At 37.0% G+C, this 16,663-nt stretch overlaps 1 protein-coding gene across 2 annotated transcripts in view; it reads left to right on the top strand.

The window, feature by feature from the left end:
• The first annotated feature begins 2,121 nt into the window (after positions 1–2,121).
• Positions 2,122–16,663, top strand: part of LOC148073431 (polypeptide N-acetylgalactosaminyltransferase 18-like) — a 97,701-nt gene continuing 83,159 nt past the window's right edge. For both annotated transcript variants that reach the window (XM_087798106.1, XM_087798105.1), the window contains exon 1: positions 2,122–2,485. In XM_087798106.1, the coding sequence (XP_087654232.1) occupies positions 2,257–2,485 (229 nt within the window). In that variant the 5' untranslated portion in view covers positions 2,122–2,256. The remainder of the gene's footprint in view (positions 2,486–16,663) is intronic.

The following is a 16,663-nucleotide window of genomic DNA, read 5'->3' as shown; positions in this document are numbered from 1 at the left end:
AGAAGAATACATAGATTAAGTAGACGTACTAGTAGAAGAATACATAGATGAAGTAGAAGTACTAGTAGAAGAATACATAGATGAAGTAGAAGTACTAGTAGAAGAGTAAATAGATGGAAGTAGAAGTACTAGTATAAGAATACATAGATGAAGTAGAAGTACTAGTAGAACTACTGGCAGCAGTGTAGTGAAGCACAGACTTGTGTGTGTTGTTCAAGCGAGCAGAAGATGAAAGACTCAGATCAAAGCCGAGGCCCGCAGGCTGGACCTGCTGGATCCATGTGTGTTCGGGTCGCTGCTCTGAAGTCAGTTTAGCTCGAAGGGAAGTCCAGCTAAAGTCACGCCGGGAGGTTGATGAGCGTCTGAGGCGGCGGGCGTCGAACCCCAAACCTCCCGCGGACAATCAGAAGAGATCAAGGACCAGGACCCGCAAACACCAATACACATCATTGATGGAATCAGTTAAAATCTACTCTTTGAATCAGTTAAAATCTACTCTTTGAATCAGTTAAAATCTACTCTTTGAATCAGTTAAAATCAAGTCTTTGAATCAGTTAAAATCGAGTCTTTGAATCAGTTAAAATCTACTCTTTGAATCAGTTAAAATCTACTCTTTGAATCAGTTAAAATCTACTCTTTGAATCAGTTACAATTTACTCTTTGAATCAGTTAAAATCTACTCTTGGAATCAATTAAAATTTACTCTTTGAATCAGTTAAAATCTAGTCTTTGAATCCATTAAAATCTACTCTTGGAATCAGTTAAAATCTACTCTTTGAATCAGTTAAAATCTAGTCTTTGAATCAGTTAAAATCTAGTCTTTGAATCAGTTAAAATCTAGTCTTTGAATCAGTTAAAATCTAGTCTTTGAATCAGTTAAAATCTAGTCTTTGAATCAGTTAAAATCTACTCTTTGAATCTGTTAAAATCTACTCTTTGAATCAGTTAAAATCTACTCTTTGAATCAGTTAAAATCTACTCTTGGAATCCGTTAAAATCTACTCTTTGAATCAGTTAAAATCTACTCTTGGAATCCGTTAAAATCTACTCTTTGAATCAGTTAAAATCTACTCTTCAGGAAACTCTTCCCACGAGACAGAGAGGAGGCGGGACAATTGTTTTTTTAGAATCCCTTATTTGATGGACATCTCACCATCCAATCATTTCATCAGCTGTTTCAAACTATTTGATACATTTTTTATCAGTTAAAACGATCTTCAGGTTAGAAGGTTGGATTTTTATGTCAGAATAATTCATTTTTGTTGCAGTGAAAAGTTCATCTTCATCTACATCTTCATCTTCATCTTCATCATTATCTTCATCATCATCTTCATCATCTTTATCTTCATCATCATCATCGTCTTCATCTTCATCATCATCATCATCATCATCATCATCATCATCATCTTCATCTTCATCTTCATCTTCATGTTCATGTTCATGTTCATGTTCATGTTCATGTTCATGTTCATGTTCATGTTCATGTTCATCATCATGATCATGTTCATGTTTATGTTCATGTTCATGTTCATGTTCATGTTCATGTTCATGTTCATCTTCATCATCATGATCATGTTCATGTTTATGTTCATGTTCATGTTCATGTTCATCTTCATCATCATGATCTTCATCTTCATCTCCATCTTCATCTTGATCTTCATTTTCATCTTCATCTTCATCTCCATCTCCATCTTCATCTTCATCTTCATCTTCATCTTCATCATCATCATCATCTTCATCATCATCATCATCTTCATCTCCATCTTCATCTCCATCTTCATCTTCATCTTCATCTTCATCTTCATCTTCATCTTCATCTTCATTTTCATCTTCATCTTCATCTTCATCTTCATCTTCATCTTCACCTTCATCATCTTCATCATCTTCATCCTCATCATTTATATTCATTATTATCAAGTTATACATTTAATTGAATGAAATCTCATGAATATGAAATGATGGAAGTGCGCAAACCACGCCCCCTCCGAGTTGCTGAGGCGAGCCAGAAGCCCCGCCCTCCCGCTCTAATAGGTCAGTCCAACAGCATGTAATAAAAGGGGGAGGAGCCTCCATCCTCGGAGCGCGCGGGCTGCTCAGCCTCTCACAGTCCCACAGAGATGCAGCAACATCCCGGACCCGCTTCCTCAGAACCAGCGATGGTCCAGCGGACGCCGAGCCGCGCCGCGGGGGGTCTCTGACTCCGCAGCGCCGCCTACAGTCGACACACCTGCCGCGGGCACGGAGGCATGTGCGGCGATGTTGTGCTCACGCAGAACTAAAACTTTGGTGTCGACGTGCGTGATCCTGAGCGGACTGACCAACGTGCTGTGTCTGCTGTACGTGGGCTGGATCACCAGCTATGTGGCCCACACCGGCGCGAGGGGGGCCGACACCGGAGCCGAGGACAGAAAGTTGGAGGAGGACAGTGTCGGCATCATGGAGAGGCTGGAGAAGCTGGAGAGCGTCGTCAACGAACACATCAGAGGTCAGAGGTCGTTTAACATTACGATATTTAGATGTATTTTAATTTATTCATTATTAATGTGAGTTTTTCACATCAAAGTTCAGAGGTCGTGTTTACATTTAACAACAGAATGTTTACATGTATTTTTATTTATTTATTATTAATGTGAGTTTTTTTTACATCAGAGGTCAGAGGTCGTGTTTACGTTTACCAATAGAATATTTAGATGTATTTTAATTTATTCATTATTAATGTGAGTTTTTTTTACATCAGAGGTCAGAGGTCGTGTTTACGTTTAACATTACGATATTTAGATGTGTTTTAATTTATTCATTATTAATGTGAGTTTTTCACATCAAAGTTCAGAGGTCGTGTTTACATTTAACAAGAGAATATTTACATGTATTTTAATTTATTCATTATTAATGTGAGTTTTTTTTACATCAGAGGTCGTGTTTACGTTTACCAATAGAATATTTAGATGTATTTTAATTTATTCATTATTAATGTGAGTTTTTCACATCAAAGTTCAGAGGTCGTGTTTACATTTAACAACAGAATATTTACATGTATTTTAATTTATTCATTATTAATGTGAGTTTTTTTTACATCAGAGGTCAGAGGTCGTGTTTATGTTTAACAATAGAATATTTAGAGGAATTTTAATTTATTCATTATTAATGTGAGTTTTTCACATCAGAGGTCAGAGGTCATGTTTACGTTTAACTATAGAATATTTAGATGTATTTTAATTTATTCATTATTAATGTGAGTTTTTCACATCAGAGGTCAGAGGTCGTGTTTACGTTTAACATTACGATATTTAGATGTATTTTAATTTATTCATTATTAATGTGAGTTTTTTTTACATCAGAGGTCAGAGGTTGTGTTTACGTTTAACATTAAGATATTTAGATGTATTTTAATTTATTCATTATTAATGAGAGTTTTTTTTACATCAGAGGTCGTGTTTACGTTTACCAATAGAATATTTAGATGTATTTTAATTTATTCATTATTAATGTGAGTTTTTTTACATCAGAGGTCAGAGGTCGTGTTTACGTTTAACAATAGAATATTTATATTTTCACAGCAGAGGAAATAAATCAAGTGAATATTGATTCTTTTGTAAAGGAAAATGAAAACTCAACAAATGTTTTCCTAAAATACTTTGTCATAAAATAATGGGACAACGATACAATATATAGTGAAACTGTAGTGTGTAAGTAAGTAAGTAAGTAAGTAAGTAAGTAAGTAAGTAAGTAAGTAATATTTATTTATATAGCGCTTTTCGAGTGTGTCTACACAGGTGTGTGAGGGGTTGTGTGTCTACACAGGTGTGTGAGGGGTTGTGTGTCTACCCAGGTGTTTGAGTGTCTGAGCAGGTGTGTGAATGGTTGTGTGTCTACACAGATGTGTGAGTGGTTGTGTGTCTACCCAGATGTTTGAGTGGTTGTGTGTCTAAGTAGGTGTGTGAGTGGTTGTGTGTCTACCCAGGTGTTTGAGTGTCTACGCAGGTGTGTGAGTGGTTGTGTGTCTAAGTAGGTGTGTGAGTGGTTGTGTGTCCAAGCAGGTGTGTGAGTGGTTGTGTGTCTAAGTAGGTGTGTGAGTGGTTGTGTGTCTAAGTAAGTGTGTGAGTGGTTGTGTGTCTAAGCAGGTGTGTAAGTGGTTGTGTGTCTACAGGTGTGTGAGTGGTTGTGTGTCTACAGGTGTGTAAGTGGTTGTGTGTCTACAGGTGTGTGAGTGGGTGTGTATCTATGCAGATGTGTAAGTGGCTGTGTGTCCACAGGTGTGTGAGTGGTTGTGTATCTACGCAGGTGTGCAAGTGGTTGTGCATCTATGCAGATGTGTAAGTGGTTGTGTGTCTACAGGTGTGTAAGTGGTTGTGTGACTACAGGCGTTTGAGTGGTTGTGTGTCTACAGGTGTGTGAGTGGTTGTGTATTTACGCAGGTGTGCGAGTGGTTGTGTATCTATGCAGATGTGTAAGTGGTTGTGTGACTACAGGTGTGTGAGTGGTTGTGTGTCTACAGGTGTGTGAGTGGTTGTGTGACTACACAGGTGTGTGAGTGATTGTGTGTCTAAGCAGGTGTGTGAGTGGTTGTGTGTCTAAGCAGGTGTGTGAGTGGTTGCGTGTCTACACAGGTGTGTGAGTGGTTGTCTGTCTACACAGGTGTGTGAGTGGTTGTGTGTCTACACAGGTGTGTGAGTGGTTGTGTGTCTACGCAGGTGTGTGAGTTGTTGTGTGTCTACGCAGGTGTGTGAGTGGTTGTGTGTCTTCGCAGGTGTGTAAGTGGTTGTGTGTCTACTCAGGTGTTTGAATGGTTGTGTATCTACGCAGGTGTGCGAGTGGTTGTGTGTCTACTCAGGTGTTTGAATGGTTGTGTATCTACGCAGGTGTTTGAGTGGTTGTGTATCTACGCAGATGTGTAAGTGGCTGTGTGTCTACAGGTGTGTGAGTGGTTGTGTGTCTCCAGGTGTGTGAGTGGTTGTGTGTCTACGCAGGTGTGTGAATGGTTGTGTGTCTACGCAGGTGGGTGAGTGGTTGTGTGTCTACACAGGTGTGTGAGTGGTTGTGTGTCTACAGGTGTGTAAGTGGCTGTGTGTCTACAGGTGTGTGAGTGGTTGTGTGTCTACGCAGGTGTGTGAGTGGTTGTGTGTCTGTAAATGTATAGTGGATGAAGTGAATCAGGGGGAATCAAAGTGACCCAAGAGCGTATATGTAAGTTTGTGCGACTATGACACATCTAAAGAAATGTTTTATTATATAGAAATGTATTTAAAGGCCTTCAAACGTCATTCTACCTAAACAAAATACATATATTTTAGCTTGACAGTGTCTAAAGTCACCACAAAAGTGTGTTGAAGAAATATAAGATACACAACAGCAAATAATGTATGTTGCTATTTGCATTACTTTAATCCATTCATGTCTAAAATCTCAACTTCTTACTCTTAAAGCTGTTTGCATAAAAAAGCCTTGCTCACTTCTGCCCCAGACAGTGGTGGGGAGGTACTGCAGGATTAGTTGTCAACATGTTTTAGTATCAGAAAGTATTTTCTCATCACACCGAAGGTGTATTTTTGAAGAACATGTTGGACGCACACTGCGGTCTTCTGAAGCAACACAATGCAACAGCAGGAGTTCAGAGGTCAGATCCAGACCCGAATCATGAGTGTCCCTGTAAACACTGATTGTGTCGCAGCAGAGGAAGGTGTGTGTGAAGAAGGTGTCCATGAATCTTCCTCCTCCTCATCAATCCAGCATTTCATCAGGATTTCATATCTTAGCAACATGTCAGGGGAGGACCAACACACACACACACACACACACACACACACACCCACACACACACACACACACCCCCCCCCACACACACAGAAACTAACACAAGCACACACACACGCACACACACATACACACACGCACCAACGCACACACACACACAGAGCAACATGATCACACAAATACACACATGCACACACACGCAAACACACACGCATCTACACGCATCAGAAACACATGTACACACACACACACAACAACAAATGCTCACACAATCAATCACAAGCAATGCCTCATACACACATGATCACACACCACATGCAAGCACACACACACTAACTAATCCGCACAAACACACATAAATGCAAGCGCACACATAAATAGTGACACACAAAAACATACACAGATAAAGGTACACACACAAATATACACACCAATGTCCGCAAAAAATACACATCCACAGAGACACGCACATTCTTGAAACAACACAGGTACATGCAACAGCGCACACACATATACACAGAGATACACAAGCACATTTGTCAACAATATATGTATTTATACAGTACACACACACACTCACACTCACTAATAACAGTGTAAGTGACAGCAACAGACGGATGATTGACAGCTAAAGACAGTTTAAACTGCGTCATCGACCCACTTCTTGTCAGGAAACACAATCTTCCGGACTTGAGTCACTGAAGTCATTCGCTCCAGTTTCTTCCTCTCGAGTCTCAACGACAGCTTCGGCTCCGAGACTAAGACACTCAATGAGTCACGTTTAACGTCAAACGTCGAGTTACGAAGAACCTTCGTCTTTCTGTCGCAGCGTTTCACTGTCAACACACGAACACATGAACACATGAACACAATCGGTCGTTACAGGAGCATCTCTAATCTAATCTAATCTAATCTGGTCCAGAGAGTCCAGAGACGTTAAACTCGTATCCGTGCACAGATTTAATAGTCACTTCTCCAGCAGCAGCTCTGACTCCATTGGAGATGAAATGAAATGTTCAAGATCCAGACTTGATAAACTCAAAGCTCCTCATTGGTTGATTGGCTGATGACATCATCAAGCCGAGCCAAGTGTCAATCCAGAGTTCTGTCGTTTTCGTTGAACTGGACGACAATGATGAACACCTGAGTTTACCTGAATTACATGACTTTAGTATGTGTTTTTTTAATGGAAATAAAGGACAAAAACTGGATTTTTCAAACGTACACAAGGAAAAACAGACAAATCAAATACAGGTAACGGATTGAATCTATTTGACATGTTTGATAATAAGTGATTTTAATGATTCATTTATTGACAAGTATCATAGTTTAATACTGACGCAAATGTTGCATTATGATCGTCTTTGAGGTAAAATACTAATTGAATGAAGCATTTTTAAGTTTTATATTACTAAAAAAAAATATCCCTTTTCCTTTTAATCTAACATAGAAAAACATCATGAAATAATGAAAAAATATATGACTAAGCAACAAAAAACATTAAAAAACATTAAATAATTAAATTAACATAGAGTAGTAAATTAAGTAGTAATGATAGTAAGTACATACAAACACATAATTAATTACTTCGAAATTTCTTTTTAACCTCTTTCTCTAAATTCTTTATCCTTTTAAATTCAAAATTAAAATGTTGGTATTATAGTGCAAAACAATTTATATTGAATTAAAAAGGTTAAAAATGAGAAAATATTGAACTTGGAATTTATTTTTGAATTAAACTCTATGTTTAAAAAAACAAACGATTTGGAATTATTATTATTATTTTTTAATTCAATTCAACTTTTCAAGATAGAAGTTATTAGCTATTTGAATCTTTTATTTAAAAAACAATTCAATGCTTAAAAAAAAGAAGATTTAACATTTTAAATGTCTGTAGGTAGATACCGTAATGCCTGTTGTATGAGTGCACTGCCGAGTCTCCTTTTTTCAGTCGGACAAAACTTCTAGAAGTTTGAATCGGTGTCAGTTTCGTCGATAAACTGTTTAAGAGCTGACGGAATAATTGCTCGTGGAACTGGAGAAAAAAAAACAAGTGTCACTCACATTTTAAGATGCGTTCAAGTGCTGCCAGAATAATAGGAAATGAAGCGCTGACTTGAGATTGATGATTAAGAGCCATTAGTTAGATTAAGAGCGAAGATGAAAGTGAAGATGAGGCGACGGCGCCACAACGTCCTTTTGTCGGGAGCAGCTGCCATAAATCTTGTTGGAAAAGTTCTTTCAAGTGTTTTTTTTTTTTTTTAAACAATCCCAAGATGAATTTTCAGAGGCGCCTCGTTAAGAGCAGTTTTGAGCGTTTCAGCGAGTCCGTCGCCAGTTACTGTGCCAGAGTATTGGCTGGTTCTGGAAAATGATGGTTTTCACTCAGCACTCCTGGACAAAGAGAGCAGGGAGAGGAGGACGGATCTCACCCACAGAACGAGCCACGTTGACTTATCAATCATCGGCCGTTTCCCCCGACAATGATTCCTTCTCTGCAGTTTAACACACATTTTAAACATTCATGTTGTGTAGAACAGACCAGGAAAAAGTTCTGCCCGAGGGCCACATGAGGCCCTTTGACTGTTTTCCTTGTGGGTCCTTATATATCAAACGCTTGTTTATTTCATTTCTGGTTCAACTTTAACTCATTTTTTTGGTGGTTCTAGTTAAAAAACTTTTATTTTCCCTTTTGTTTGTCTTCATTACCAGCATCTCTTTGAATAACTTTAATGTCATATCTTCTCTCAAAACCTATTTGGATATTAAGTTAAATGATCTTTTTTGTATTCAGATTGTTTAATAAATTACAATAACACAACTTCACTTAATATGAAAACAACTTTTTCAATTTTTGTGTTGGTTTAATTTGATTTAAAAATTGTATTCAAAACATTCATATAAATATTATGTTGGTATGAAAACCACATAAATTCAGATTAAAACGTTTAATTGTGTTTTAAGGTTAAGGTTAAGGTTTTTCTTTATAAATCATGGTTTCTAAATATTTAATTTTTACAATAGTATTGGAACCAATTAAAGATATTTTAAATTTTGATTACAATATTAAAATCGTTTTTAAAAGATTCAATTCGTATTAATACATTTATTACGGGATTAAAGTTGTACAAAATACATTTATAAAAATTTCAAGGCATGAAAAAAACATTTACTACTAAATGAATGTTACAATAATACTTTTAAAAACTACATTAAAATGCACTAAAATAAATATATGACGAGATTTAAGTCTTACAATAATACATTAATTACAATGTTAAAGTCTTACAATTAATACATTCATTAAAATACTTCACTCTGGTTTATTAATTTTAAAAAAAGTTTTGAATTCAATCTTTTTTCCAGATTCAAAATTTGTATTTTTTGATGAATGTCTTTCAACTCAAACGTTTTCCCTACATTCATTTTTTTTTTTATTATATCTAAATAAAACAAATAGAGCTTTTTTCAAGTTACTTAAATATTTAATATTTTTTAAATTGTTATTCCATTTTTTTTTTACTATGCAAAAACCTTTAAAGCTTTTCAACCTCAAAAACATATTAATGACACAAACATTATTAAAAAGTTAAGCATCTGCATGGAGTTGAGGCACTTTTAAAAAAATGTTTTTTAAATAAAAGATAGAAACAGAAGCTTTTGTCACTCACATTTTTTTCTGTCAGTGAGGACAGAATGTTCTGTACTCGCAGAAACAAGAATTCCCAAAAAGAATCTTCTTCCAATTGACGAGTCGACAGATTCAAGTCTTCACATCCTTGAACGAAGCTTTCACAGCCGAGTGGGAGTCGTACAGTAAACATTATGACCACCTGACTTGTACGGGCGTCACTTAAATATCGCTTTGTTTCACGATACTGTGTCCATTTCCAACAGCACTGTATGGTTATTTTGTTGAAAAAAATACCTTTCAATAATTATTTTGTGGCCTTCAAAACATATTTTATTTTTTATCATGGTTATTTTAAGGTTTATATTTCGTTAAAGTTTGGTTATTAACTAATAAACTTTTTTTTTAAATCGAAATCATATTGGTGTTGAACACTTTATCAACTTGTTTTGCTTCAAACACATTTAATTTAAATTTTATCATAGTCTTTACGGCATAATTTTTGTGTCGCAATCAAACTTCCGGGCTGCTAAGATGTCAGAAGTCATTAGATCCTCCGCAACTAAAGGAACATCACGCTGCGACTGAGGACGAGAGGATACAGTGACTCCAGCAGCTTTTAAAGCTGATGTTTTGACATATTTTGGTTTGAAAACAAATGAAAGCAGTTACGACTTCGTCAAGAGTCATGTGGTCTGTAAATTCTGTAACACCAGAGACAAGTACTCGACAACACTACAAATATATAGTTGTTACTACAGTATCACAATATCGTATCATTGCCCCTGTATTGTGATACGTATCGTATCAACAGATTCTTGAGAATATTCACTCCTACTGAATAGTAATGCCTGGATTTTAGCTTGTTATTTAGCGTGTTGTATAGCTTATTATTTAGCTTGTTATTTAGCACATTATTTAGCTTGTTATTTAGCTTGTTATTTAGCGTGTTGTATAGCTTATTATTTAGCTTGTTATGTAGCTTATTATTTAGCTTGTTATTTAGCATATTATTTAGCTTGTTATTTAGTGTGTTGTATAGCTTATTATTTAGCTTATGTGGCTTATTATTTAGAAGGTTTTTTTAGCATGTTATTTAGCTTGCTATTTAGCTTGTTATTTAGCTTGTTATTTAGCTTGTTATTTAGCGTGTTATTTAGCTTGTTATTGAGCTTGTTATTTAGCGTGTTATATAGCGTGTTATGTAGCTTATTATTTAGAAGGGGTTTTTTTGCATGTTATTTAGCTTGCTATTTAGAATGTTATTTAGCTTGTTATTTAACTTGCTATTTAGCATGTTATTTAGCTTGTTATTTAGCTAGTTATTTAGCTTGTTATTTAGTGTGTTATTTATCTTGTTATTTAGCGTGTTATATAGCTTGTTATGTAGATTAATATTTAGAAGTTTTTTTTGCATGTTATTTAGCTTGCTATTTAGAATGTTATTTAGCTTGTTATTTAGCGTGTTATTTAGTGTGTTATTTAGCTTGTTATTTAGCATGCTATTTAGCTTGTTATTTAGCTTGTTAATTAGTGTTTTATTTAGCATGTCATTTAGTGTGTTATTTAGCATGTATTTAATGTGTTATTTAGCTTGCTATTTAGTGTGTTATTTAGGGTGTTATGTAGCTTATTTTTTAGCTTGTTATTCATAGTTTTTATTAGAATCTTAGCCAATTCATCATTAGTGTGAATGACTCGTGGATAAATAGTTTCTGCAAACATGATTTTCTTCGTCATGTCGCAATATCATTATTCACGTCGTCTCCGCTTGACCTCTGACCCGCGCGTGAGTCAACAAGTCACGTTAAATCTGCGGCGTGACGGACGCTGACAGACGACTGATTCAGCGCATCAGACAAGTCGCATGAAAGCCACGCTCTCCCGTGGAAAAGCAGAAGGATAAATAGGATTGGAGGAGCGCGGAGGATTATAACCGTGAGCTTTGTCTGCAGGATGAAATTTAAATGGACTGTAAGAAGTGAATCTTCTTAACCGGTGCTGTCGTGCGGGGGATACATCTGGTGCTGGATCAGCTGCTCATCAAACTGACTCACTAACCAGCAGGTTTACGACTCTAGTGGCAGATTCATGGGCTTCATGAGCTGGTGTGATGGATGTTCAGTGGATTACTGCTGAGCTCACTGTATATTTCAGCTGACAACCCACCTCCCCCTTCTCACATTTGAAAGTTAAAATGACAGAAACAATTTAACTTATTCTGGTCATTTTATTACTATCAATATCTTCATTATTATTGTTATTATTGTATTATTGATAATCTTCACCTGTTAAATTACAAAAAATGTACAATACATTTGTTGCATCTAAGCCCTTGTGTTATCTCTGGGTCAAGGTGACCCAGAGGCCCTAAAACAAATGTGTTTTTTGGTATCCCTTGTGTTGTATCTCGGTCAACTACGAACACATTTATGTTCGGGCAACTTTGACCCTGAGATAACAGAAGGGTTAAAAAAATAATATAGATAAACAACCAGACAATACCAAAAGAGTACCGAGCTACTTGATTGTGTGCCTTTACGTAGTCACATGATCGTCTGCGCAGCGCATGATTGGCTGAAAGTTTGAACGAGTAACTCGGTACTCTGTTGGTATTGTCTAGTTGCACTTTTATACCAACATTTTTATATTGAAATTAAAAGACTTCATATTTTTTATTAGAATAAGAAAATATAACTCAACGTGTAAAAACATTTGTTTTAATATATTCACATTTTTTTAATTAAACTATTTAAATAAATAATGAAACGTTTCAATATCCAATTCAATAACCGGTATTCAAATATCCATTTAAATTAAAATTAATATAAATTAAAATTAATATAAATTCAGACTGAGAGAAAAAGGGTAAAATATGAAAATTGGATTAAAATAAATTACATTTGCCTCTTAATTTATTTTATTTTGTTTTATCTGATCATCATTTGTTTGTTTTATCTCTCTTTATTAAGTGTGGAAAAAAAAGATAATAAAAAAAAGGATAGAAATTTTAAATTACTCAATACAAAAAAAAATATGAAAAGTTTTTTATTCAATTGTTAAATAAAATGATGTTTGGAAACATTTTAATACAAAATAAGCAACCATATCTTTTTTGATTGGATTGTATCGAACTTTTAATATGACAATACTTTAACAATTTTCACTCATTTTCAATACTTAAGAAAATGTTATTTTTGTCACAGTATATATACATATATATATATATATATATATATATATATATATATATATATATATATATATATATATATATATATATATATATATATATTTTCATTCAAAACGCTTGACACTGTCTTTTACTTACTTTAAAAATTGGAGGGTTGAGATTGAACGTTTATAAAATTTAAATAATTTAAAAGTATCACCAAAATATTAAATGATTAAAAAAACTTTCATTATACACATTTTTGAATTCAATATTCTGATGACACTGATTCAAAAGGGGACAAAAGCACAAACAGAAAAAGAGCTTCTGATGCTGAGAAGAAAACAATGGAAACTGAAGAATCAATAAACATTGCACATTCACAGGTACACAACTATGACCTTGTGTGCATGTACACACAAACACACACAAACAAAGGCATTTAATTTGGCTGCTGGAGCGTGAACTTGTCTCTTCCAATGAGCTAGCGGAGCATAACAATTACGATGTTCAGTAGGTGTGTGCGCCGATTGAACCCACTGTGTGTTTACAGACTCCAGGTAGTGTTTTTTTCTGGACTAAATTTTGCTGCTGTCAGCATTTTGCTTTGAAGTCTTACCCTCCGTCGCCTTGAACACTCTTCACACACTTCACACACTTCCACTCCACACGCCATCACAGCGTTGAGTCGCTGATGTCAGTCACTAATTTTACAATCCTGCGCGTATTTGTCGGATCCGCATTGAGACGCCGCGGGAGGATTTCCTCGCCCACTTCCTGCTGTGACTTTCCCCGGAGAGGCTTCGGGAAGATGAGTTCGAGCTCATAAAGTTGTCATCTCGGAGCGCGGCGAAGGCTTGACACGTTGTCAGGTCCCGGACTGAAGTGCTGTTTCTAAGTGCCGGATGTTTCTCCGGGAATAATCATGCGCCGCGACACGGCGGGAAGTGCGATTCGTCTTGCGTTGTTGTGAGTTGAGATGATTTTGTTCGGAATAATTTTCATTACAGACACGTGAAGTCATCGGAACCACCGCGTATCAAGAATGATGATACAATTCAATATATTTATATACAATACACTAATCTCATCACGATACGATTCAATACAATACACTAATCTCACTATGCGATTGAATCAATACAATACACTAATCTCACTATGCGATTGAATAAAACACACTATTCTCACAATACGATTCAATACAACACACTAATCTCACAATACAATTAAATACAATACACTAATCTCACGATACGAATCAATACAATACACTATTCTCACAATACAAAAAGAGTCGATGGAAGATTATAACCGCGACCGTTACCAACGTCCGGTGAATATGTTTCCGGCTCCGCTTCTCATCGACTCGGACTCTGTGGAATATCGTTTGATCTCTCGGGTACCGGGCGATTTCCACAAGCGATCAGACGTCATCGATGTTTGATCGACATTCCTCTCGCGGCAGAGTATAACGACACATCAGCGCTGCCGTCTGTCCAGACCTCAACAAAAGGTGGTAAGATTTTTCATTTCCTCTCTTTAATTCGGCTTTTACTACCGAGTTGAACTTCAGTGACAGCTGGTACCCACGTGACCGCTGTTCGCTTCAAAAGATCCCGCTCTGCGCGCCTGTCAGTGACGCGGCGTCGTCAGTGACGTCATCGGTGCTGAATGTGGGACTTCTTAAGCTTCGCTCCATTACTAATAAATCCTTTATTCTTAATGATCTTTTCACAAGAGTTAATTTGGATTTATTATGTCTTTCTGAGACTTGGCAGAGAGAGGAAGAGTTTATTCATCTGAACGAACTCTGTCCAGTAGGGAGCGCTGTCCTGGGGAAGCCTCGCCTCTCTGGTCGTGGAGGAGGTCTTGCTACTGTTTTTAGGGAGAGTTGTTCTTGCAAAGTGATTCGGACACAGGAATTCACTTCTTTTGAATCTCAGATGATCTTGGTTGGTTCTACAAGACCTTTCTATTGTGTGTCAATCTACCACCCGCCTGGTCCTGCGGCGGTGTTCTTGAAAGACTTTAGTGACTTCTTATCTTCCATTATTCAAATGGGATCTGTTCTTATTCTTGGAGACTTTAATCTTCATGTTGATGACGTCACATCTTGTTCTGCTAAAGAACTTTTAACTTTAACAGAAGCCTTTAATTTTGAGCAACATGTTTCTGAACCCACTCATCAAAAAGGCCACATTTTAGACTTAGTTTTTACTCTTGGCCTGAACATTTCTAATGTATCTGTACATGATGTCCATCTGAGTGATCATTCTCTTGTATTGTTTAACCTGGACTTCATCCCTGAACCTAAGCCTTTGAAAGTTAGGTCTCAGAGGCGTGTCATCTCAGCCGATACTGCAGACAGTTTTTCTGCTATGTTTGACCGTCTTTCCTTTGATGACTGCCCAGACGTGGACAGTTTGATTCACTGTTTCACTGATCATTGTGTTGAAATACTGGATCAAGTGGCACCTGTTGAATGGAACTTGAAAATTCAGAAAAAACGGTGCCCTTGGACAAATGAAGATCTCCTGAGTCTGAAGAGACTTTGTCGAAAGACTGAGCGTCTCTGGAAGTCTACTAAACTTGAGGTGCATAGACTTCACCTCAGGGATCTGTTGACTTCTTACAATGAGATGGTAGAAACTGCTAGATCTGATTACATCAGAAAACTGGTAGCAGCAAATAGGAAAAACCCCAAAGTTTTGTTTGACACGATTAATTCTCTCGTGTCTCCTGCTCCTCAAATCACGCCTGTCTTCTGTGAAGCTGACAGCAATGCATTGTTGAGATTTTTCATTGACAAAATTAAATTGATCAAAGAGAAAATCTCTCCCCCTTTGTTTGGAACCCCTACTGTCTCTGAGCCCCTCTCCTCCTCTTGGTCCTCCTTCACTGCTGTATCTTTGGGTGATATTTCGGCACTAGTGAACAAGATGAAACCCTCCTCTTGCTCAGATGACGTCCTTCCGTGTAGGCTTTTTATCAAAGTATTTGATGTAATTGGCCCCTGGGTTACCAATATGGTGAACCTCTCCCTTTCCACAGGGGTTTTTCCCAATGCATTTAAACATGCCATTGTGGAGCCTCTGCTCAAAAAACCAGGCTTAGACCCAACTGACCTCAGTAATTTCAGGCCTATTTCTAAGCTCCCTTTCTTGTCCAAGATCTTGGAGAAGGTGGTGTCTGAGCAGCTGTCTTTGTTCCTGGATCAGAGCGACATCCATGAGAAGTTTCAGTCTGGCTTCCGTAAACATCACTCTACGGAGACAGCTTTATTGAAAGTGTCCAGTGACATCATGATGTCGGCTGACTCGGGTAAATTCACTGTTCTGGTTCTCTTGGATCTGTCCTCAGCCTTTGACACAGTTGATCACCAGATCCTGCTGAGAAGACTGAGGGATGAAGTGGGACTGTCTGGGTCTGTGTTAGAATGGTTCTCATCTTACCTTTCTGGGCGCAGTTTTAGTGCATCTGCCAATCAAATGAGGTCTGAATTGGCAGATCTGTTGTGTGGAGTCCCTCAAGGTTCTGTTCTGGGTCCTTTATTGTTTTTGCTGTACTTGATTCCCCTTGGTAAAATCATTCAGAGATTTCCAGATGTTTCTTATCACATTTTTGCTGATGACATCCAGCTCTATTGCTCTTTTGATCCAACTGAGCCCCAGAGGCTGAACAGCTTAGTCAATTGTTTGCTAGAAATCAAACAATGGCTGAGTGAAAACACTCTACATCTAAATGTGGACAAAACTGAAACACTGGTGATTGCTCCTGATGATAAGATTCCAGGGTTGAGTCAGTACTTGGGTGACTTAGGTCAGTCTGTCAAACTGAGCCTGAGAAACCTGGGTGTTGTATTTGATAAAGACATGTCACTTGTTCGACATTGCAGAAAACTAACCAGAAACTGTTTCCTTCAACTGAGAAAAATCTCTAAACTTAGGAAAATGTTGTCGGAACATGATCTGGAGCTTGTAATCCATGCGTTTGTTTCTTCTCGTCTGGACTATTGCAACAGTTTGTTTTCATGTCTTAACAAGAAGGAGCTGTCTCGTCTGCAGTTGATTCAGAACTCTGCAGCGACAATTCTGACCCGCTCAAGT

The sequence above is a fragment of the Callionymus lyra genome, chromosome 8 (assembly GCF_982586985.1).
Source record: "Callionymus lyra chromosome 8, fCalLyr1.hap1.1, whole genome shotgun sequence".
Lineage (NCBI taxonomy): Eukaryota > Metazoa > Chordata > Actinopteri > Syngnathiformes > Callionymidae > Callionymus > Callionymus lyra.
Note: the sequence above shows the minus strand (reverse complement) of the source record. Positions and strands in the feature narration are given on the sequence as shown.